At 44.8% G+C, this 25,305-nt stretch overlaps 1 protein-coding gene across 3 annotated transcripts in view; it reads left to right on the forward strand.

Moving 5' to 3' along the window:
• The first annotated feature begins 1,631 nt into the window (after positions 1-1,631).
• CAND3 (tobamovirus multiplication protein) overlaps positions 1,632-25,305 on the forward strand; it is an 88,060-nt gene continuing 64,386 nt past the window's right edge. Inside the window, exon 1 of one of the 3 annotated variants that reach the window (XM_087689965.1) lies at positions 1,632-2,542. In XM_087689965.1, the coding sequence (XP_087546091.1) occupies positions 2,408-2,542 (135 nt within the window). In that variant the 5' untranslated portion in view covers positions 1,632-2,407. The remainder of the gene's footprint in view (positions 2,543-25,305) is intronic. The other 2 variants (XM_087689964.1, XR_015692692.1) reach the window with 2 other exon arrangements.

Consider the following 25,305-nt stretch of genomic DNA (forward strand, 5'->3'; position numbering starts at 1 on the left):
TCAAAGTGCTTACAAGTTACTCAACAAGGGAGATTTGTGTGCAATGTGCTATTTCTATCCCTCTCTCAACATGCCAATCACATTCTTGGTATGCATATAATCAAGGATAGAACAAAGAGATTGCTCTATCTATCCCAAAAGGATTATGTAAGCAAAGTGTTGCATCATTTCCATGTCGAAGGGGGGGGTTTGGGATTTCCCCATTTTATAGGTCATTCCCCAAAACCACTTAACTTTCAAAACAATATCCTCGCATTTGATAGGCATCATACATTGCTAATGTCAAATTTCTCAACACCAATGTTGATGGGTGTCAAATGTTCATGTTTGTCTTGATATCTAGTGGTTCTTATTGGCCATTCTTTCACACTACATGCACAACAAATTGAAGATTTCAATCCACACTTTAATCTCTTCTTTATCCTTTAAGTAATGCAAAGTTGGGAAGCAATACAAATGTAGGGAAACTTGTGGCCATGGCTAAGGTTTGATGACCTTGATCTTCCAAAAGCTACATGCCTTTTAAGTTTCATATGGAAATTAAACACGCTTTCCTAACCTTTCGAGAACTAATTCATTAAGTTTACAAGTTAGGTAACATATTGGTACCTTTTATCTTGAATGCTTATTTATCCATGTTCAAAATGATGGTGCTGATTCTCATTTGTAGTGGTTATTACGAGAAGGTAGACTTTGGATTATTTAGGTATTTTGCAATGAGTTTTTATTATGGACATGTGCATTTCATTGTTATGTGGATATGTTGTTTATTTGTCAACAACTAGGCTTCATCCTAGTCTCATCATCAATAAGACGTAAGGATGTTGAGCCACTCATACTCGAATCTAAACTAGTGAACTTAGTATTCTTCTCATAGTGATCTCTTTGTCATATAAGAAGGAGATTCTTGGACACAAATGGATGTGTTGAATACGAATTTGTAAAACAACAAAAAAAGCGACATTTTGCAAAGGTTAAAAGTGCTAAGTTCTAAGTATCTTAGATAATCTAAGATTTTATAGTAGAGTTTGAATGCTGAAAAATTTGAGTTTTTACCTTAGGCCTATGAATGGGCCTCTCTTTCTTAAGCTCCCATTACTTTTGCAAACCACTAGTCTCACTAGAATATTGAAGAAAGGTCCGCTCTAGAAGGCAACTTACATAAGGCTCTTAAGGACCTTTTGTAAGGTAGTTTTTTGATCTATGAGCTAACCATGAGATGTGCCCCTTATGCCCTGAGTGGGTCACTATAAATATCTTGCTCTCAAAAAACCGAGGAGATTTTTGATAACATTGCAACTTGCTAGTGGTCTAGACACCCAAGGTGGAGGCTCACACACCCACGAAACTCAACCCATGGAGCGACCATTGAGTTACAATCCCAATTGGCGATATAAATATCTCTTTTCACTTTGCATTCTTAAGAACTTAGGGCTGAAATTAATGAGGTCCACCTTGGATATGAGGCTTGAAGTCTTGGATATTACCCCTTTTGATGAGTCTAAGCCGGCTGAAATTAATGAGGTCCATCTTGGATAGTGAGGCTTAAAGTCTTGGATATTACCCCTTTTGATGAGTCTAAGCCGGCCGTGGGAGTCAGCACGGGACGCAGCTCCTGGGGGGAGGGTGGCTGGCCGCGAGAGAGAGAGAGAGAGAGAGAGAGAGAGAGAGAGATTGACTTACGAAGTGCCTCCTGTCGAGCCAAGTGGATTGATTCGCCTTCATTTCCAGATGTGCACGTTAAAAGAGACGAAGAGACACAGAGACAGAGACAGACACACAGAGACGCAGACACAGACAGAGAGAGGAGTCCTGAATTGCTGCCTGCGTCATACATTGCGACCGTTCGCCCCTCTCGCCATTAAAAGAAAACAGATTCCCTTCAACGAGGGCGCTTCTGAGATTAAGCTCTGCCGGTGGGTTTCTATCCTCGGCCCAGCAAAGGCTTCACAAGCCCCAGTCTTAATCGTGGCCGCATCATCGAAAGGTGGGTTCACGGGTCTGGAATTATCGCTTCTTTCAGACAGATTGCGCGGGGTGGATCAGGATCATCTGAAGGGTTCTGCCATTCGTCTTCAGAACTTCGTCCTACATGTACCTGCTGATTTTGGCGTCACACAGCGTCGTGTGCATTGCTTTGCAGTCCGCGGAGTCAGCTACTGCATTTGTAGCTTGACTTAGCTGCCTTTGCCCTACAGGAAGATAAAGCACCTTACTCCCCCTCATAGATTTCCTTTTGTGATCTACTGGACATACAGTGTTTGCACATTCCCATGAAGCGAAAGCGAGATTCAACGAAGGCGCACAGGACAAACTTGGCTAGAGGAATGGGTAAATCAATGTATTATGGCGCTGGAAGACCTTCGACTATGTAAGGTCGGCAAGGAATCTGGCATTGCAGTTTCCTATGGCATACAGACCCCACGAGGTCATCATGGATCCCTTCTTATCAGAAGGCCAGTGCCTGGGAGTAGCGATGGCAGCAGTAAACTTTACCTTGGCTATTGTTGATGCTTTCATAGCAATTGCGGCATTTTTCCAGGTCTTGAGCACTAAACTTTACGTGCATTGCTGGAAGTTGTTATTGGATACATCTTAATAGTAACAGAGCATTATCTTACTCTTTTCCTTTAATTGGGTTTGAGTTATCGGTAGGTTTGAAATATTTGAGCATTTTCCTGATATTACTTTGTAGTGTTAAGGTAGTTTGCATAGTCTGTCTCGATTGGACTAGTTTGCTGGTTTGAAGAAATTACACCCATAGCTTGATTTTGATTCCAAGTCAACATGAACTGAGGATGCCAGCTGATTCTAAAGCTACTTTTGCACACATGGATTAAAACAAGCATGTGCTAAACAGGTAGCAAGCTTCTTTTAGTTTTAAAGTATGGGAAGTCCTCAAGGAAATTGTTACATTCTTGTAGAGTTCAGGTGTTTGCAAATCAACAACTGTGTTCATATAGGTCAGGTGTATGAAAGAGGTAGGGGAGGGTTTGAGTTGAAGCAGGGTTAGGGTGAGAAACAGTGACAATGAGGGAAAAATCTGCTGAGTACATTAGCCACTAGGGCTGAGACACCTGTAGAGTATCTAGAAATAAGTTGCAAACTGCAGGAGTGTCCTGAAGTAAAATTGCAAAGCTGCAGCAGACTTATCAAAGTCTCTTAAAATCAATTAGTACAGGTCAACTATGAAATCCTATGCAATTGCTAATCACATCTTATGCAATTCTTGAGAACCAAGGGTATTTGGGGGTCAAGGACAATAGAATTTAGGCTGGAAGAATGTGGAAAAATGAAAAAACAAAGAAGCTGGGCTGCCTTTGGCGGCCATGGGCCAAGTCATTCATCCATTGAGTACCCGTTAAGCTTCATTTGGCTATTGTACTCTTCCACCTTTTGCCAAGCTGGTTGTGGTTCATCTTGACTACAATTCCATAATGGTAACTTCAATATGTTTACAAGACTTTGATTGTCCATGAGTTAGAAGGGACATGTCTATGTAGGAGTTAGCTTTTAGTCACCTTTTGAAGCTTTGGCAGTGCCTTTATGGGTCTTCATCTACACCCAATATATAACTTGGAAGAAACAAGGTGCATGTGGTTGTCTACCAGGAAAATTCAACCTTGTGCTGCTTTAGTTATATCCTTCATGACCTGCTTGATTATATGATCTACAACTTTTATGATGTGGGTGTGATACATCTTAGCCTGTGCTCTCCCAAGCCTTGTAAGAGCAATATTGATGGGTTAAGCATGCAATTTCTTAAAGGGTAGGCAACCTTGTATCAATTAGGTACTATGCATCCAATGATTTTATGTGAGATTGAAGACTAGGCATTCATGATGCTTGCACATCAAGCCTTTTGTGATAGATTAGGCATTCGTGACACTTGCATATCAAGCCTCGAATAAATAGCATTGTCAATGTCATGTGATAATTAGAACAAGAGCGGGACCACGTGTATGGGGGAAAATCTAGAAGTCTCCATGAACTTCTTTTGAGAAGTTTGTCTTATGGTGTCAAAGTTTAGGTTCCTATAATAGGCATGTCAAAGCAGCCCAAGCTCGTGTGAAGTTTGTGCCGCAAGGGTGGCGAGCTTGGACTTGTTCTCATCCTTATTTTCTTCTTGCTTCTTTTTATTAGCCTTCTTGTTCTTCTTCTTGTTCCCCCCTATTGCATGTGGTAAAATCCTTGGTAGAGCCTAGTCCACTCGTTCCTATTTCTTTGGGGTAAGAAGAATTATTGCCATGTCTTTTGTAGAAGGAGAGTCATCAACCGAGAGCATTTTGAGTTTCTTCTCAAGACTAATAAGAGAACTTTGTCCACACCTTTGCTGCAGTCCACAACTAGTGTACATGAACAAGGACAACTTCTTATTGACTCATAAAAACAAAGGACCTAGCTTGTGAGTCGAGCTGATCCCTCGGAACAGGATCCTCTATGGGTTGAGGAATAGGGGTCATAATAAAATTCCAAAGATCAAAGGTGTGGAGGACGCACTTCACTTTACATGATGAAAGGGAGTAGTTTGACCCGTCAAGTCAATCTTCTTTGAGTAATGAAGGAATAACCAGTACTTGTATAGAGGGTGCTATCATGGCATGGGCCCTATGTGAGTCATGCAAAGAAGCAGGAGAAAGTCACTCCAATGTTTGAGACCTATTAGAGTGGTGTTTCCTTTGGAGTGGTGCTTTGATCTTTCTTCCCATTGCTCTTTATGACATTTGGACTGGTGAGAACCTTTGTCTTTTGAAGAAAAGGAGAGCCATTGGAGAGTATAATCAGCTACGCCTTCAAGAAGAAAATGGTAGATGTCCCCCCTTTGTTGAAAGCGCTTGAACAGTGCAGAAAATATATGTTTTCTGCAGTAGACAGCAGGCTGAAATCTGCATTTTCAGCAGCAGTGTGGTCTCCTCTGGTTGAAGTTTCAATGTCCTCACTTAGGCGATGATACCATGTGAGAGTGCACAATGGAAGAGGAACACGAACACGGAGAGTAAAGAGGAGAGAGACAACAAGAAAATGAGTGAATGAACTTATAATTTCCATTGAATCTGAATGGAAGCTTGAATACAATGATGGATTGATTAGTCCCGCATGCAACCCTAGGCATCAGCGAGGGCATTGGATCACGTTAATTACAACAGTAGCACTAGAGGTGGAGGGGGGGACTGAAGATGGAGTGTGTTGAATGTGCAAAATAGAGAAAATAATCGGCCACAAGTGGGATGGGGGACTAAATAGTCAACTGGGCCCAAAATTGGCCGACCTGATCTGGTGGCACATATCTGGAGCAGTCGGCTAGTTAACCATTGTGGCCATGAAAATAGGTTGCTCGACTACTGAAAAAGAAATGCAGATAGGCTGGTGCGAGTGTGAACACACCCTAAACTCACTGAAAGAGAAATGCACAAAAACAAAATGGGCTGAAAGTTGAAACAGTTAGAGCTGTGATGTCTTTGTCATACTTTGATGGAGCTCACAACTAGGAGATGAGCAATTGACAAAGTATAGGGTAATGCTCTTTATAGTAAACACAATAATATGTGTTCACACATGGGGATGCTGTCAGAGTGCAGCGATGCGGAAGCGTGGGACCAAGATTGAGAGAGAGAGTGAACACAGAGAGAAGAGAGAGAAAGAGACAGTGGAAGATGAAGATCTGCTGTATAAGGTGTGCTGTATACAAAGATATGCAGATATATACACGGGCGCAGTGCGCGGGACTGCGTGTCTCCACCTCAACGATGCAACCTGCTGTTTACCTCGAAGTACGCTGAAGTCTGCACGAATCTCCAGCCTGAAATCTGCAAAACAAAAGTGTGGAATAATGTGCTGACTACCGGCTATAAATAGCCAGGAATAATGCGATCAAATATGGCAGGTCAGCCGATTGGTACAGATCTGTCCGACTGTACGAGACTGCCACGTGGCAGCTGACGCGGCAGTGACGTGGCTGCCTGCTCCGCCAGAGGATGACTGGCAATTGCTACCACCCCCCCTCAGACCTTGGACGGGGCAAAAGCCTGAGGGATCTGGCATATTTCCAAAGTGGAGCCTAGGGAAGCGCCTTCGTAAACAAATCTGCAAGATTGTTCTCTGTCTTTGCAGTACTCCACAACTATGGTCTCATCCAGAAGCTTCTCCCTAATGGAGTGATATTGGATCTCTATGTGCTTCGTTCGGGCATGGAAAACAGGATTCCGTGCCAAGGCAATGCAACTCTCATTGTTGCATCGCAGAAAAGTAGGACGAGTCTGGGGGCATCCAAGCTCCTCCAACAATCTCCGAAGCCACACAGCCTCACATGTGGTGGAAGACGCGGCCCGATACTCCGCCTCAGAAGACGAAAGGGCTACCGTGGGCTGCTTCTTGCTACTCCATGAGATAACACCAACACCCAAGGCAAAACAGTAGCCTGTAGTAGAACGCCGGTGGTCCACATCGCCAGCCCAATCCGAGTCGCTCCAACCTGCAAGTACAAGATCTGAACCACCTGTGCCTGCTGGATAATGAATCCCTAAGTCAGAGGTCCCCCTCAAATACCGAAGTATCCTTTGAGCAGCCTGCCAATGCACCGTCTGAGGATCACTCATGAACCCTGCCAAGAGACCTACAACAAAACAAAGATCAACATGAGTGTTCAAGAGCCAAATCAATGATCCAATCAACTGACGGTAGCGGGAAGCATCCGCCAAGGGAGAATGTGAATGTGAAGTGGCCTTCCAGTTCGGATCCATAGGAGTAGAAATGAGCCGACAATCCTCCATCGCAAAAGAAACCAAGAGCTCCTGTACATATCTCTGCTGAGAGAAGAAAATCCCCCTTTGAAACTGATAAATCTCATGGCCCAAGAAAAAATGGAGTAGACCCAAGTCCGTCATCTCGGACATCTGATGTAAAGCTGCCTTCGTCTCTTTGACCTTCTATGCATGATCACTTGTGACAATCAAATCGTCAACATACAACACAAAAAGCACACAACGAGCCTCGGAAGTGTGTATTTAAAGTTGCGGATCGGCCTTGGAACGCCGATATCCCAACTGTGACTGAAGGAACGAGTCAATCTTCTCGTTCCATGCACGCGGAGCCTGCTTGAGGCCATATAAGGCCTTCTTTAACCTATAGACTTGTCCATATGAAGATCCAAAGCCAAGAGGCTGCTCTACATAGATCTCCTCCTTCAAATCACCATTGAGGAAGGTCAACTTCACATCCAACTGGTAGACAGGCTATCTCTTATGGCCAGCCAAGGCAAGAACAGCTTGAATAGTCGCCATACGAGTAATGGGGGCAAAAGTATCATGACAGTCAATCCCGGGGCACTGTGCAAAACCTTTAGCAACAAGGCGAGCCTTGTGCTTGTCCAAAGAACCATCGCTAAGGTACTTGGTCTTGAAGACCCATTTGACGCCAATCACCTTCTTATGAGAGGGGCGAGGCACGAGGTACCAAGTGCCATTCCTCTCAATAGCCTCCAACTCGGCTTCCATAGCTTTCTTTCATGGTGTTGACTGTAAAGCCTCCTTCACGGAGATGGGCTCTCGATCCTGCATAACACGGGCCATCAAACAATAGTTAGAGCAAACAAGCTCCGTAGAATGTGTCTGGTGCCTCCGTGACTGCTGCGGACCATCCTGTGGTCCCCACTCCTCAGGGACCCCCTCGATCCCTGAATCACGGAGTGTGCCACGGGCCCAACGAGGAGGAGGTCGGACCTCTACTTGTCGCTCTCCATCAGCTGAAGACTCTGGGATATCCACCGGTGGTAACTCCTCAGGGATGACCGGTGGAATAATAGAATTTGTCTCGGAAACAGAATCGGAATCAAAAGGCACTGGCTTCAAAGGAACTGTCTCGGGAGCCCAACTCTCCCCTGGATCTCCAAGAACGGGATGCTCCTCACCTGCTGATATGGCCGGAACCTCCACGAACCGCACATCTCGACTGGTGTACACATCTCGCTTTACGGGATCATATAAACGATAGTCTTGGGACTGAGAGCTGTAGCCAACGAACACCTGTCTTCGGGAAGCCGCTTCAAATTTATCACGATGAGGCTTGGGAATGTGAACATAGGCATCACACCCAAAAACCCTAAAATAAGAAACATCGGGCTTAGTCCCAAAGTAAGCCTCAAAAGGTGTCATCCCATCAACAGCCGAAGTGGGGGATCGGTTGAGGATGTGAACTGCAGTAGCCACAGCCTCGGCCCACAGAAACTGAGGTGTCTGTCGATGCTCCATCATGGTGCGCGCCATCTCGATCACACTTCGATTCTTCCGTTCAAGAATGCCATTTTCTTGAGGAGTATTGGTGTTAGCAAACTCCTGGTGAATGCCTTTATTTGTACAAAAACGAGCAAACTCATTAGAATCAAATTCACCACCCTTGTTGGAGCGCAAGGTCTTCAATTGCCGGCCCGATTGGTTCTTCTCAAAGAGAAGCCAATCCTTGAAGTGGGAGAAAGCCTCCGACTTCAACGCCAAGAAGTAGGCCCAAGTCATCCTGCTATAATCATCTACGATCAACATGAAGTACGAGCTCCCTTTCAAGGACTCGTCCCGCATAGGGCCACAAAGATCCGTAGATATAAGCTCCATCGGGGAAGTAGACCGCCGCGAAGCTTTGTTGGGAATCGCATCCCTATGCTGCTTCCCACGAATGCAGGAGAAGCATGGTTGCTGGCTCACCACTATGTCCGGCAACCCTCGAACAAGCTGTCCACGTGACGCCCTCCGAAGATAATCATAGTTTAGGTGACCAAACCGAGCATGCCATAGCTCGGACTGTGTCTGAGAGGTAAGAAGAAGAGTAGGGAGAGTGGTAGAAGACATCAATTTGTAGATGTCGTTCTCTTCATATCCTGATGAGAGAACCTTCCGTGATCCACGATCAAGGACTCGTACCGAATCACTGTCAAACTCCACCAAAAGTCCAAGTGAACAAATCTTATGAATTGATAGTAGATGATACCCTAAACCTGGCACATGCAACACCTCTGAGGTATGGGTATCACCACGTCCATCTGGAATAAGCTGCATCTCACCGAAGAGCTATCTCCGATGAGAATCTGCCCACACGAAGGTCGCAACTGGGCAACACCAACTAATGAAGGAGTCATGTGCCGGGAGGCACCACTGTCTATGATCCACTCTCGAGCCTGGGGGGACTGTCATCGCAGCATCAGAAGCCTTCGGTGTAGAGTCCCCAATGACTGCTAGATGAAGAAACGCAGCTGATAAGGGTGCAGCCATCGCTCTAGAATCCTTCGAGTCCTTCTTGTTGGTGTCCTTCTTGTCTTTGTCGGGGCAATCCTTCCAATGGCCGGTCTTACCACAAATATGACATATGGATTCTTTTTCCTTGTTCTTCTTTGACTTGTTGTCCTCCTCCTTCTTCTTTTGGTCCTTCCCCTTCTTCTGAGAGGCTTGACCTGTCAAAGCTTCCGACTTGGAAGCATGCTGTCCCTTCAGTTGTTCCTCTTGGTCCAAGATCATAGGAACCAGCTCTTCCCACCGAAGAGTAGACTCACGCCCCGCAGCAATAAGGGCGGAGTAGAAAGCATCGAATCGTGGCGGCAACTGGGACAAGAGTGTGATCGCCATGTCTTCGGAGGAAATCGGCTTCCCCGCATTCTGAACTTGCATTTGAAGCTGTCTAAGCTTGTTGATGTGCTCCCGCAACGAAGAAGACTTGTTCATGGACAAGGTCCACATCTGCACCTCCAAAGAAACCCTCTTCATAAGGGTCATCCGATTATACATCTGGTCAAGCTCCAGCCATATCTCCCGAGCCACCGTCAAGTGCTCGATGTGGGCTATCACGGCTGTAGTACAAGATAGAAAAAGAAAAGAACGAATCCGGGCATTCAGTTTGTCCCAGTGAGACTGGGCCTTGGCCAACTCCGCACAAGCATTGGAAGAGAGTTTGGACTCATCTCTCACCGAGGGCCGTTCGATCTCCTCCTGTACAAGCTCTGCCAAATCGTAAGACTCAAGGATGGCCAATATCATCACGCGCCAGATGCGGTAATTGTCGCCATCGAGCTTTTGATTTGAGGGAAGAGCCGGTAAAACAGGCACCTTCCGATCCATGATCGTTTGGAACTCCAAGTCAATCTCTGTAGACATTTTCACGTGTAATGCTTGCGCAAATGCAAAAGTAGCCCCCTCTGACTGTGAAAACGCAGCCTGCTAGGGCTCTTTCTTCTGCGTCCCGAACCTTCTTCAACCGCCGGAGGCGATGAAAAAGTAAAACCTGCACTTGAAAGCTGAAAACACAGCCTTCCTCCTCTTCAAACAGCAGCAAACAGCAGCAAATTCACCAACTGGACTCCTTTCCCACGCGCCCATGCTCGCTTCAGCCTTGTTCCGATGCGCAGCCCTCCCGCTCGCCCTCGAACGCTGGAAACGCAGCCTTGTGTCGCGATGGAAACTCCTCTTCAGGTAGGTTCTTCACTCGGTCAGCCCTTCTTCACTGCTCTGATACCATGTCAGAGTGCAGCGATGCGGAAGCGTGGGACCAAGACTGAGAGAGAGAGAGAGAGTGAACACAGGAGAGAGAGAGAGACAGTGGAAGATGAAGATCTGCTGTATAAGGTGTGTTGTATACAAAGATATGCAGATATATACACGGGCGCAGTGCGCGGGACTGTGTGTCTCCACCTCGACAATGCAACCTGTTGTTCACCTCGAAGTACGCTGCAGTCTGCACAAATCTCCACAGCCTGAAATCTGCAAAACACAAGTGTGGAATAATGTGCTGACTGCCGGCTATAGATAGCCAAGAATAATGCAATCAAATATGGCAGGTTGGCTGCATTAAATGCAGCCGACTGGTACAGATCTGTCCGACTGTACCAGACTGCCATGTGGCAGTGACGTGGCTGCCTGCTCTGCCAGGGGATGACTGTCAATCGCTAACAGATGCATCATAACTAACAATTCCCCCCCTTTGGATCATGGGTGTTTGGACATGAAACATGCGAAAGAGAATGGGAAGGTCTTATTGTGAAGGGGCAGTGTCTAATCCTACACAATGATTTTGGAAAAGGAGATAGATAAGTTAGAGAGATGCAACATTAGGATGGTCATGACATGCTCTATCGAGAAGCTTAGGGAATCAAATTAAAGCATGGTTTAGAGGTGCATGTGCGTAGCTCAGAGGCTGATCAAAAGCCATCATGGCTCAGAGCATTGGGCACATGTCCAGGGGCCAAATATGCAAGTATAGCTTTCGGGCTCAACTTAGAGTTCATGTGTAAAGTGGTTACAATCCTCCCCTAATATAGCTCCTTTGTGAATTAGAAGTAAAGAAAAGAAAAAGAAACACAACTCATTTTTGATTAAAATTGGGGTAGAGGACCCTCTACAATTATTTAATAAGTTAACTTTTTGATGGGATTAAATTCCACATCATTCTCGAGGATGATGCGATCGATGTTGACTACTTTCGACGGTGTTGCCAAGCGCTAGGGACTTGGGGCATTATTTTTTTGGATGATGTCGAACGCGAGTGCCCAGATTGTTATACAAATGTGTCATCAAACGCCTTGATTGGATGCCAGAGGGTGCGAATGTGAAAGGCCCCAATTTTTATCAAGGGAATTTTAAGAAATTTTGACCATAGTTGAAAACTCCCAAATTCTGGTGAAGAAATTTGAGAAATTTCAATAGAAACCGAAACGCCTCAATCCACATGTAAATAACCCCTAACCAAAATCTTAATTTTCATTCATTAAGATTTGAGAAAACCTTATCTTTGTCAAAATGTATGGTCAAATAGGTTGGAGTGTGACGTGGCTTGTAGGTGTTGGGATGGGCATCAATAGACAAATGACAAAACGGGGTAGGTGTTGTATGCTTGATCACAATGTGGCTAGTGTTGAGTTGATGGTGCTGATGATGAGTAGCTGAATTAGAGCACTCAAGTAGATGATGTGGTGCAAGGATGGTAGATTGAAGGCATGATGGACAGTCTATTATGTGGTGCACAACATGTGGCAGTCGATGTAGGAAGGACCCAACAAGGAACATATGATAGGAGGATGTTGGACATGTGTGTTGAGAAACCCTTTACCCTTCACCCACAATTTGTGTTTTTGTGTTTTGCGCTTAGGGTTTGCAGCCCCAAAAAGGGGCGTTGCCCTAGACTAACTGTGCCTATTTATAGGCCACTCTCTCATTCATTCCTTACGTCTGATTCATTCAGTCCGTCACCTCTTCTCTCCAACCTCTCCACTGCCCTTACACCCCTTTAGGAGGATATTGCGGTTCATGATTTGTGACTGTCTTCATCATTTTCCTTGTGCTACGGCACCCTTGTTCCCTTGTATCACATTCACTCCATGATTCAGGTCTTCATCATTCCATTCATCAGAGTTTCTTCTCTCTTTCCTTCTCTTCTCCATGTTTGCTGAGTTCACTCTGTGTTCCTCCCCGCAAACCCTACTGTCTCGTTGGTACATCATCTTTTGACATGGTATTAGAGCTGGATTTGCTCAAATAGCGGCAAAGGTCCTCCACTCCAGTGATGGTAAAGACCGGTGGCGGGTTCAACATCCACTTCTCTTCTTCTGCTGCATGAAAATCTCGTTTTTGCAGGTTTCAGGGGTTTTCAACTTGCTGCCCATACCTCTTTCACGGAGGACATCGCAGTCTCAGCTGTCCCTTGCTGTCATCTATAGTCTGGCACCTGTTTCTAGCTTTCCACCTGCAGTTTGTAGCTGTTTACAGCAGAGTGATTGCTGTTGATCACTCTCCATTCAGAAAACAATCTCGTTTTTGCAGATTTCAGGTATTTCAGCTTGTTGCCCACACCCCGAATGCGGAGGACATCGTAGTCCAAGCTGGCCATTGTTGTCTATAACAGTCTGGCGCCTATTTCCAGCCTACCACACACTGTTCGGAGCTGATTTCAGCATATTGATTGCTACTATTGGTTTTTCTTGCGTTTTTAGTATTTCTCTCTCCTCACTTGCGTTTTTAGTTTTTCTCTCTCCTACATTGTCGTTTGCATCAAATCCAACCTTCCTTGGCTGCATTTGCCCACAAAGATCCTCCTCATCAGATAAGACAAAGACCGGTGGTGGGTTCGTCATTAACATTTGATTTCTCTATCATTTCTACTGCACATTGGGAGATATCCTATTTCTCCCTCCCACCCTCCCTTCTTCAGTTTGCCACATCAATACCATGGCATCTCCATCGATAGATTGCCCTTCTATTGGGTGCTACTACTGCGGCACGAATGGTCATCCCATCGAAGAGTGTTGACATTTACCTTTGCTCCCCATCCCTCCAAAGTATATGCGTCTTCCACTAGGCACTCCTTGTGCCACCTCTCCTTTCTGGGCCACAGAGATCGTTCTGCATCGGCTATCAAAGTATTATGCTCAAGGCAATAAGCCGCATCCGACGTGTACTAAGTCCTTTCGAGTACACGAAGGCTCTAAGACCTTCCGAGGCAATAAGTCCTCCCGAAGACCACCCCACTGCATGGAGGTTTCCCCCACCCACTTTTAGATACAGTGGCTTCCATGGCCCACATCTACTCCACAGTCCACTCTCCTAAGAGCCTGCAATTGTTTCCCACGCTTGGCTCATCTTGAGCCTCCTTCTTTCCCACCCTCTTTCACTTAGGTTCGAGAGGCCACTTTTGGGTGCTTCCTGGCTTCTTCTTTCGAGCCCGAGATACCTTCTTCGGCACGACCGTCGGCACTTCCTTTGTCATCAAATGCTTTGCAATCTGTGAGCCATCATCAGTGGTTAGATTCCCTTTCTCTATCATAGTGGGATTCAGAGGGGGATTTTTTTACTTCACTCTTAAAGGGGGCTTCCAGTTCTTCTTTGGCTTCAGAGCGGGACTCCTACTTCTACTCCTTTCGATTTAGAGAGGGATCCTATGTGCCATGAATTTCTTCACCCACCACCACCTTTCACTTTCGAGGAGTGGCTCTCCTTTGAGCAGTCATTTCCTCTACTCATACCTAGGATCTAGAGGATCTACCTAGATCAGGGCCCTTGGGTCTTCAACAACGACTTGGTGGCTAGGCTTTCGTATTCCTTTGAGCATGGAGTCATGGAGCTAGTGGCTTCTCTCCCGAGGTTGAGTTTCGAGTTCTATAGCTCATCCAGTCGCCTGACTATCTTCAAAGGTCTCCTTTTAGGTGGTATTCTCTGATTACAGGGTGGATATTCTTCATCCCTTGGTCAGCATGGAGCCACCTTTCGAGATTGAGTACGAGACAAAGTCTGACATTCCTCCTATGCATTGCATTTTTTTATCATTTTTGTACTAGGGTGCTTGGGCAAGTGAACAATTTCCCCACAAGGGACACTGTCCAAGTGGCACTTGCTGCATGAGCATTCTTCAACATGTAGCATTGCATCTCCACCTCTCTCCTCTTGTTTCCCCTTTTGGGCTTGAGAGGGGGTGTTGAGAAACCCTTCACTCTTCACCCTTCACCCACAGCTTGCGTTTTTGCGTTTTTGTGTTTCTCCCGTTTTGCATTTTGCATTTAGGGTTTGCAGCCCCAAAAAGGGGCGCCACCCTAGACTAACTATGCCTATTTATAGGCCACTCTCTCATTCATTTCTTACGATTGATTCATTTTGTCCATCATCTCTTCTCTCCAGCCTCTCCACTGCCCTCATACCCCTTCAGGAGGACATTGCGGTTCCTGGTTTGTGGCTGTCTTCATCATCTTCCTTGTGCTACGGCACCCTTGTTCCCTTATATCACATTCACCCCATGATTTAGGTCCTTATCATTCCATTCATCAGAGTTTCTTCTCTCTTCCCTTCTCTTCTCCATGTTTGCTGAGTTCACTCTGAGTTCCTCCTTGCAAACCCTATTGTCTCGCTGGTATGTCATCTTTTGACAATGTGTAGGCGATGCAATTCGAGATGGGTAGAGGGGGTGTGAAGACCAAGGAAAGGTCATAGCAGTCCTATCAATGTTGCAGATCGTGGTTATTGCTAAGTAGTGTGTCTATAGCAGGCATAGTGTTGATGTGGCAAACAAATTTGGGCGGTGTTTTTTTGGACAGGGTGATACCCAGGGTTGACCTCTTCTTCCTCTCCTACTACTTTAGTGCATTACCATGAACAACTAACAAGAGATGGTGGTGAGCTAAATCGAACGCACTCTGATATCATTGTTGGATATGGAGCTTGTGAAGATGATCTAGCAGGCTTTGGAGAATGAAACTCCATAGAGGGGAGAGAAAGAGAAAGATTGGACACATGGCTGAAATCCAACCAGGGATTAGTGGTTGTTGGAGCATACCTATCTATTGCGTGATTCAATATGTCAGGATATTCTATCAGGCACATATTTAAATGTCCATTAGGCTTTTGGTTTGAAAGGTGCAAGGGCATACTTCCATGTCAGCATGAAGGAGATGGAACCTTGCTCATGTACCCACAAAGAGAGAGAGAGAGAGAGAGAGAGAGAGAGAGAGAGAGGTATAAGATTTACGAAAAAAAAAAGAGTGGTATAAGAAGTGTTCACATTGAAACACAATTTTACATGCAATAATGTGTGTTTACACATGGGGATGAATAATAACTAACATCACAAAGAGAGATCTCTCTCTTGGCAAAAGCTATGTAGTGTATCTAGGTGGTGTTTCAATCCCTGTGGGATATTTGAGATAAGCACCATATCATGTGCATTTAGTAGTAGAGGTATCTATGCTTCCCCACGGTTAGGTCTATCTTGTCCCAATCTATAATATAGTTTGATCTCTCATCGATGTATAGTGTGAAGAGTGTATGTGAAAGGGGGCAACCTTGCTTGACTCTAATATTGCTGATAATCTCTTGTGACATCCCACCTGGGGCTCCGACCTGTGGAGTGACTAACTCATATAATGCCAAGACACCTCATTGCATCTTAGCAAGGATCTCCAACTCTTGTAGTCTTTGTATGAGCCTAGCTCATGGCATTGTATCAAAAGCTTTGCGTATATCCATAAAGCAACAATAGATTTGTCTCCCTTGTGCCCTATCATCCTCAATGATAGCTTGAAGTGTGGGGATGTGGTCGAGTGTGGAATAGCGTCTCCTAACCCACGCTTGTGGGCGACCATGATGGTTCTATAGTTAGTGGAAACCATGGGGTCTCTAGCTTTTAGGATTGGTACTATAGTATTAGCTAACCAACAGGCAAGGAAGCCGTCATAAAGGGCCCTGTTGAATAGGTGGGCGAGGAGTGGTGACAACACATCTTTAGCATATGAGAGGTGCTCTGCTACCAATCCATCATGGTCTTGAGTCTGTTGATGGCATCTTGGACCATATCTATGTTGAAGAAGGTGGAGGAGGTGGGTTTGCTCTTTGGTAGTTGGGGTAGAGTGCTTGTCTAGACACATGGAAGAGTGAAGTAGCATATGTGTGCGATGTCTTTGGAGAGGTCTTGAGTTTGTTGATGGCATCTTCGACCATATCTATTTTGAAGAAGGTGGAGGAGGTGGGTTTGCTCTTTGGTAGTTGGGGTACAGTGCTTGTCTAGACACCTGGAAGAGTGAAGTGGCATATGTGTGCCATGTCTTTGGAGAGGTAATAGGGGTATGGGATCTAAGCTCTCAAAATGCCTTCCATGCCACCTTGCTGTCTCATCCCAAGATTAGCTAATAGATCTCATTCTCTAGCTTGGCCAAGAATGCCCTTTTCTTCCTTCGCATGAGGTGACGAAAGACTTGGCCATGCGTGTAGGTCCCTTGTGCCTCTTCTTGGTGGAGGTGAGCACGAGCTTCTTGGCATTCCTCATCGTACTAGCTATTCTATGGGTCCTTCTTTCTCGAAGGGGTGAGAGAAGGGCGAGTGAGGGAAATATGTGTTAGATGAGGAATGAAGTGTGGAGGCAAGTTGTGTCGTGAACTTCTCCAAAGGTATGTAAGGTTCTTTGTCTTGCAAGGCGTGGTATAGGTGGTTTGAGTAGGCACTTGTTGTTTCTATGGTGAAATGATACTTGGGGAATTGCTATAGGCATCTCCATCGTGGGATCAAATCGTAACAGCAAGTGATGTTGAAATGGAGGTAGGCATAGTTTGCAGCTATTGCAATGGTGTGTGGGGAGATGGTGAAAAACTGTATATCCGGGATGTGAGATAAGGATCCTAATAGGTAATCCATTGTGCTCACTTTAAGCTTGTGCAAGTCTTGTAGATGGGCTTCCTCTTGACTATCTAGTTGCATGCTTAGGTGGAAAGCATGTGAGAACATTTGATCTTGGCCATCTAGCCATGCCATAAAAAATGGCTAGTCCATGTGCACCTCCTAGGGCCAAGAGATGATCTTCATATTTAAATGCTGGTTGATTGCCATAAAATGTGCTAAAATGCCACAAATAATGCACAATAAAATGCCTAAAATATCGGTCATGTGCCTAGCTCAATGTGGCATGCAGAAACTCACACATGAGTTGATATATCTGCTAACACCCTCTCTTAGATCGTGGGTGATTTGATACAATACAATATACATTGATAATGTCCCATCACAATACACACAACAATGTCCACTAGAGTAGAACCATGTGTTGAGCTAAAAATGCATTAGCTTCACGTAAACAGCCCCAAAACATACTTAATTAAGGAAGAAACCTTGTTTATTTAAAAAGAAATGCGTTCCTAGAGAGTGTCTGTATCCCATAAACACAAACCCACTTGGGAGGGCCCAAACATTTTATAAATAGGTATGTTGCTCTCCATTCAGCCCTAATCGCAGTCCAAGCTGTCCATTGCAGTCTTCACTCATTTGATGTCTGTTTCCAGCTCTCCATCATTAGTTTGCTATTGTTTCCAACCAAGGGACTGCCACTGTCCATCATCCAGCTGTTGTATAGCCTGCCATGTCAGCATACTGCTGTGTTTGCAGGCTCCAACTACTGCCTTGTAGATTTTCTCTCTCCTCCAGGTGTCGCCATCATCTCCTCAGCTTGTTGCTGCTGCTTTCTCTCTCGCGCAGCTTGATCCTTGAGATATAGGAGTTCGAGGTTCAGTATTTATTCATTGCATAGTGTATTTACTGCATGAGCATTGTATATTCAATAATCATATCACTTCATTCATTCTTTGTGTTCATTGTCTCTGAGTTACCCTAACCCTAACTGTGTTTTTCTATCAGTCTATGCTTTGTCGTACGGAGTTATTTGTATTTCTATGTTAGGGTATTTTCTTCACCACCTAGGTGCGTTGAAGAGACCGTGATGTCAATGTCGATTGTAATACCATCCTATCCAAAATGCCTTGAACATATGTGACCATGGATTCTCTGCCTTTAGCCAAACCGCCAAAGTGTCCCCTTATGTGAGCACCAGACTAAGTGCCAATCCACTTTTTGTCATGTATCAACTCATCATGAACGTGAATGCCAATCCCAACTCTAAGATTTGAATATGCTAGACTTTGGGTGATGCGTCAAGGACGTTCTTCTTTGGAACATGTGCACTTGTGCACTTGTATAGATGAGGTTCACGTGCCCCATCTCATCACCCTCTCACACTCCCTCTTTGGTAGTGGAGAGTTGTGAGGGATTACTGTATCACCTGTACTAGAAAGCAACAAAGGAAGAGGCAACCAAGCCCTTCCCTTGATGGGAAGACAAGGATTCCTTCCATGCCTTGGCCTTCCCTTGGGTCAGAGGATTTGAATCAAAGTCCGAGGAAGAGGAGGACTCAATGGAAGAGTTCGGATTTTGCTTCTTCTTCTTCTTGGAAGTCGCTAATTCTTTATAGTCCTTCTGCAAGTGTCCCTTCTTACCACAATGATAACATTGGGCCTTTGACTTCTTCTTCTTATCACCCCTCTTTGAAGCTATAAATGCCTCACTAGAATCTCCTCAATGAGATGGAAGCTTGCTCTGTAGACACAAAGATGCCTCATACTCAAGCAACATTGAGAACATGTGTAAAACTTGTAGGTATCAAGGATGTCTGTGTCCTCAAAGCATTGGCCATCCCATTAGATTCTAGGGGGAGCTTGTAAGAGTATTGTCCCCATAAGATGTGCTTCTGGAAGGGCAGACTACATGTGTCGAAGTTGGTCTTGTACTTGTGTAACATGGAGCAAAAATGATTGAATAGTGTCCTTAGGCTTGAACTTCATTTATTGGAGTTGTCCACAAAGTGTCATTGTACGCATGGTGGAAGGTGCCTTGTACAATGTTTGAAGCTTCGACCATACTTCTAGAGATGTCTTGTAGGAGGTAACTGTTAGTAGAACTTCTTTTAGAAATACATTGAAGAAGAGCAGAATAGGCACGTGCATTATCGGTATCCCATGTTAGCACATCTTATGTTAGCCTACCTATGTTAGTTATGTCAGTCAGTCATTTTTGCTTTCCATAGTGTGCCTACACTCGTGTGGCATTGTCATTGTCACCTGTTTTTTCCCGGGGGCTCCCCTATTTTTCTAGCATTTTTCTTCAGTGGACTAGTAGTTATTGCTGATCAGCCAGCATTTATGGCCCCTATAGGTGCAGGTTGGCGAGTTTTTTTGGTCTTATGGCTATTTATAGCCACATCGCCCCTTGGGAGAGACACGCACACTTCAGTTTTCGGTCTTCCATTTGTAGTGCACACTTTGACACCTTGACACTTTGACACTCTATGCTTGGTTCTACCATTGTTGTCAACTTGATTTGGTGCTCTCATTGAGGCTTTGAGCTGCTTGCAGGGATTGATTAGTCCATCCCCATTGTATGAGCATTTTTCTTCAGTCAGTTCTGTATTCTGCCTTCATCTTTTACTTCCTCTCTTTTGCGTGCTCTCTTTCTCTGCTTCTCTTTGTGTTCGTGGTTCTCTTCCGTTGCGCATTCTCACATGGTATCATTGCCTAAGTGAGGACACAATCTGGAGATTTCTTGTAGAAGAGGAAGTTTTCATTGCGAAGGAGCAGCCCGGATTTATTAAATGAAGATTCTTAGCTCGCATTTGCTGCATTCACTGCTTGTACTGGTGGTCTAGTGCCCAGTTGACCCTTCGAGAGACTAGACGACCTTGTCTAGATATCAGGCAGCTCTAGCTTTTTGTGTTTTGCGGCAAATGCAAATTTGTGTTTTGTAGGCAGAAGCTTTCTGGCTCAGGCGATATCTTTCTAGCATAGCGATAGCTTCCTAGCGTAGGTGACCCCCTTTTGGTGGTAGGTGACAACTTTTCCTTGATAGATGCCACATCTGCAGTCCATGTAGCTGATTGCCTTCTGTCTCTTGCGCTTTCTCCACCAAAACACAGCTTTTTGAGTGATTGCAGCATTGATGTAGCTGATTGCCTTATGTCTCCCGTGCTTTCTCCACCAAAATACAGCTTTTTGGGTGATTGCAGCATCGAAGATGTCTTACTTGTCCAAGGTATTTACTGCAGGTACAAGTGGAGGGAAGAAGCCGTAGGCCAAGGACAAGAAATAGGAGGACAAGAAGGATGAGAAGGAGCAGTTGCCTAAGTGTCCACATTGTGGGAAGGGTACTCATCTTGAGGAGAAGTATTGGCAAAAGTACCCCCATTTGAAGCCAAAGGAGAAGGATTTGAAGGATACGAAGGCTGCCGCCATGATGACAGAGTCTATCTTTGTGTATGTATTTGCTGAGGAGGATATAGCTCTTACTTCTTCCGCTCAAGAGAAGCCTTGGCTCGTTGATAGTGGGGCCTCTTCTCACATGACCTACAGACAAGATTGGCTTCGGGACCTAAGTGCGAGAGGGGGCACAATCACCATTGGTGACAACTCTACTGATCTTGTTCGAAGAGTGGGGACTATTCCTTTATTGCCAGACATGCACTCTTCTTCAACCAAAGTTCTCTATGTACCAGATTTAGGTTTTAACATCTTGTGTCTTCATGGCCTTACATGGCTTGGTACTTGTGGTCTTTAATAGGATGCGGTGATAGTGGAGGATGAGTCTACGAGTGTCGTTATTTGGACATGATCCTATGAGGGTGGGCTTTACACGCTCATAGCCTTAGACGCGAGGTCTTTCCATGAGCTTGGATGCTATGGCATGCTCATTGTGGTGATCTCAACTTTGATGCTATATGGTGGTCTTCTCGGAAAAAGATGGTGGAGGGACTTCTTAATTTTCCTCCTATTCACACTTTGTGCCCTAGCTGTTTGAGGGGCAAGCAACATAGATAGCCATATCCCCAGGTTGCCCTAGGAGGGCTTTTACTCTGTTTGAGTTGATTCACATCGACCTTTGCAAATCTAAGGCCACGTATTTGATGCTAATCATAGACAACTTAAGTTGTTATGTGTGGCCTTATTTTTTGGAGTTGAAGAGCTAGGTGTTCTCTCGTTTCTCTGAGTGGAAGGTGTTTGTGGAGGCACAGACTACTTCCAAAGTTCATGGCATATAAGCAGATCACGGTGGAGAGTTCCCTTCTAACCTCTTTTCTCAGATTTGTAGGGATCATGGCATTTGGGTGGAGTATAACCATGCGAACACACCTTTGGAGAATGGTGTGGTGGAGTATGCAAATTGGACCATGCCAGAGATGGCCCGATCGATGTTGGAGTATTCGCTCTTCCTCGTACCCTTTGGGGTGAGGTGGTGGCGATTGCGGTTCACATCCACAACCGCTTCTCAACTTGTGCGTCATAGGACATGACTTCCTACGAGGTTTCTTTGGTTGAAAGCCCTCCAATATCTCACTTCCGTATCTTCAAATGTGATGCATTTTTCCATGTGGACAAGAAGAAGAGGAAGACAAAGCTTGACACGAAGTCTAGGAAGCTCATTTTCATGGGCAATAGTACTACCTCGAAAGGCTATTGACTCTATGGCTTGACGACATGGAAGCTTGAGGTGAGTAGGGATGCGATCTTCGACGAGGTAGGGGCCTTCGAGGATCCTATTGATGGTTCTCTTATAGGTTATTCTTTGTTATCAACTGACCCTCCCTCACCCTTAGTTTCTCTTCTTCCTTCTAGGTTGCCTCTTTCCTCTCCTTTGTCTTCGGCTCCTCCCTCGTCCTCCTCCTCCACCCTCTACCTTGGCTTCCCTACCACCCTTGACGGATGCGACTACTTCTTCGTGGTCGTCGAGTATTCCACCCCTCTAGCCTCCCCTTCGGAGTTCTCTAGGGATACTCAATTGTTAGAGGGGGAGTCTTCTACAGATGAGGAGGATTTACCTTCCCTTGGTGAGTGGAAGTCCCTACCACAAACAAGTGCATTACATGTATCAGAGGCTACTCAGTCTCCCTCACAGTAGGACGAGGGATTTCCCATTGGTACCAACAGCTCATGCAAGATTCAAGTGTTTCTCACTTTTCAGCTTCTCCTATTGGTCCACGCTGATCAGCTTGCTTACAAGCACAATGGAATAGTCCACTTTATGTGAACTATGCTCTTATACCACATATTCTTTATGATAGTGAGTCTACTATAGCTAAGGAGGCTCTTACATAGGATATTTGGTGTTAGGCCATGCTGGAGGATCTCGATTCTATTAAGTATAATTAGACTTGGGAGTTGGTTTCATGTCCCTTGAAGTGGAAGGTGATAGGTGTGAAGTGGGTCTATAGGACCAAGTACCTTGTAGATGGTTCGTTGGACAAGCACAAAGCTAGGCTTGCTGCCAAGGGTTTTACTCAGAGGGTAGGTGAAACCAGCCTTCCTTCTTGGAAAGGGCGGTAATTTCTTGATTAAACACTTAACTACAGCAATCAACAAATGAATATTACTTGAAATGCACAAATTACCTTAATAATCTCAGGCATTGGACACTTTGTTGGTCCCAAAACTAGTGTCTCTTTGGGTATTTCTTTAACTTGATTGCTAATGGAATGAGTACAAGTTGAGATTCACAATTTCCTTTGCTATTTCAAAAAGCCTCTTTGCTATAACAGCAATCAACAATCAATTCGGGCCAATTGCCCCTTGATTTTTCCCTAGGAATTGCACAAATGGAGCTGCCAATTGGCCAAATGTTATGCCAGTTCATAATGGATGGCCTTGCATCTAAAATCCTTGTGAATTCCATGAATTCGAGGTGCTGATTTCAATATACGATGCCTTCTCCTATTGGCACGGGTCCCAAGGTGACTGGTAAACCCTAATTTCTACAGAAATTTAGGGTTTACAGCAAAGATCTCTTTGTCGTTCACCAAATTTGGATGAGATCTACTCAAAATGGCTAAGAAATGCTGAGATCTCCTAACAATGGTTTGGAGAAGGTGCATTTCGTATAGTCACCTATTGTGAGGCACCTTTAAAATGTTGTTACTTGATCCACAATGCTGTTGCTAGACCCTTGGAAGGTGACTCCTTGCTGTCCCCTGCCTGTTGAGGCCCCCAAACGGCTGTCTTCTATAGCAAATTGCTATTCTCTGATCAGAAAGTGGACCAACAACTCTCTCTCTCTCTCTCCTTGAAAGTGTTGCCAGATCCCTGGAAGGTGACTTCTTGCTGTCCCTTGCCTGTTGAGGCCCCCAGATGGTTGTCTTCTATAGCAAATTGCTATTCTCTGATCAGAAAGTGGACCAACAGCTCTCTCTCCCCCTCTCCCAAGCTGTAAATTGATTAAAGGCTAAGAACCAACCCCTTAGATTGCATGGGCATTTTTGCCAAGTGGCAGCCTTCTAAACTCATTTTTCAGCATTATCTAGCCATTTAATTAAATTTTTAGAATTAAATAATCGTGAAAATTACTTTTAACCCTTTTGACCTTGCCCGAAATTAAATTTGCCCATCCATAATTAAATTGGCTAGGCCATTTGCAACATGGAGTGGTCCCCAATCTTAGTTGACCCTTAGATTGACACTAATTAATTAATTAATAATAGTCCCTAGTGTTACCATCGACACTTATTGGCCAAACCACTGCCCTAAGGTCCCATTGGGTGCCAATTGACCAATAGAACTCAGCCGGTAGAACTTATCACAACCTTTTTCTTTGACACACATTGCATCCTTAGGGTCCTTGGCTTGTTACTATGGAATATTTGCCATATGCATCACATGTGCTTTAAACAACCTTGCACATTTGATAAATAACTTAATCAAATGTTATCAGCAAAATTAAAGTATCTCAAAATTTCATGTCCTCGTGACAGCAAAAAAAGAAGAAACTGAAGAGTGAGGAAATGCTGTAAGGAATGAATGATGGAGGGAAGAGATACATCAGAGGCTGATCAGAGTAGAGGCTTCCCAACAGCCACTCTCTCATGGGAGCAGGCCAAGGGAGAGTGGTAGAGTGTCGTTCTCCGAGAACAGATCTTGAGTACAGCAAACCACCAATGCCAATGAGGTATGATGTTAAGGAGCTGATGATAATGCTGTGATTACCAAAAAGCAGCAGTCATAGTTGATGAAGACTGTCTGGGTAGTGTATACCATAGTAGGACATGAAAATGTAGCCTGTTTCAGGAGCAGACTGAGGAAGGAGCAGCAGCTAAAAATGCAGTCTGTCTAGACTCTGAAGGAGCGGCTGTCTAGAAGGTTGCCTAGTTGGCAGGATGGTAAATGCAGCTGGCTGAGCAGGGTGGAGCCACCAATTGGCTGGGTGGCAGTCTGAAGGTGTAGGTGGCAGCAACTAGGGCAGTGGCAGCAGTTATGAAGAGGTAGATGATGAAGGATGATAATGATGATGGAGAGTTGGCAACAGAATGAGTGATTGGGATGGAAAGGGATGTTCACGTCCTGAAATGGGAAATTTTTGGGCATTTGTCATACTGCCAAATAAAATGTATTCATCTTCTAATGATTCTTTTTAGTGTGGAATACTTGATGAATATGTATTACCTTCAGGTCCATGATGGATATTGACATGTCAAAGTTTCAACTTCCTTTTCACATGGGGGTATCTTGGGGCCAATAATGATACTCTACGATGAGGAATCTGGTCTTGTGGGGCTGGCTCACTAGTTACTGGTACGACGAATGATGGTTAGGTGTCCCTTCCTTTCTCTCTCTCATCTTTATCGGGCACTACTACCTTCATTACTTGTGGTGCTTTACTATCGAGGAGCATTTGGTAGAGTGCATGATGTTGGAGTATCTATATCGCATCTTGGGTTTCTACTTTTTGTATTGATTATGACATGTGATCACCTATGATCTAAGAGAGGGTGTTTAGACTTATTAATTGTGCATATCATGTGTGGTTACTTTTGTACCTTTCCTATGCCACTCCATGGTTGTAGTGAATGCTCATGAGAGTTCGCACCTATATATTTGCCGGGGGGAGGGGGGACATGTGTCATGAGGACATGTATTTTTGAAACCTCACTTAATATGTGGATTAATTTTTAATCACATGATTAAGTAAATGATGCACATGTGAGGTGCAATTGGGGTTA

This window comes from Lygodium microphyllum, chromosome 12 (genome assembly GCF_053477565.2).
Source record: "Lygodium microphyllum isolate KBCC chromosome 12, Lygodium_microphyllum_v1.1.10, whole genome shotgun sequence".
Lineage (NCBI taxonomy): Eukaryota > Viridiplantae > Streptophyta > Polypodiopsida > Schizaeales > Lygodiaceae > Lygodium > Lygodium microphyllum.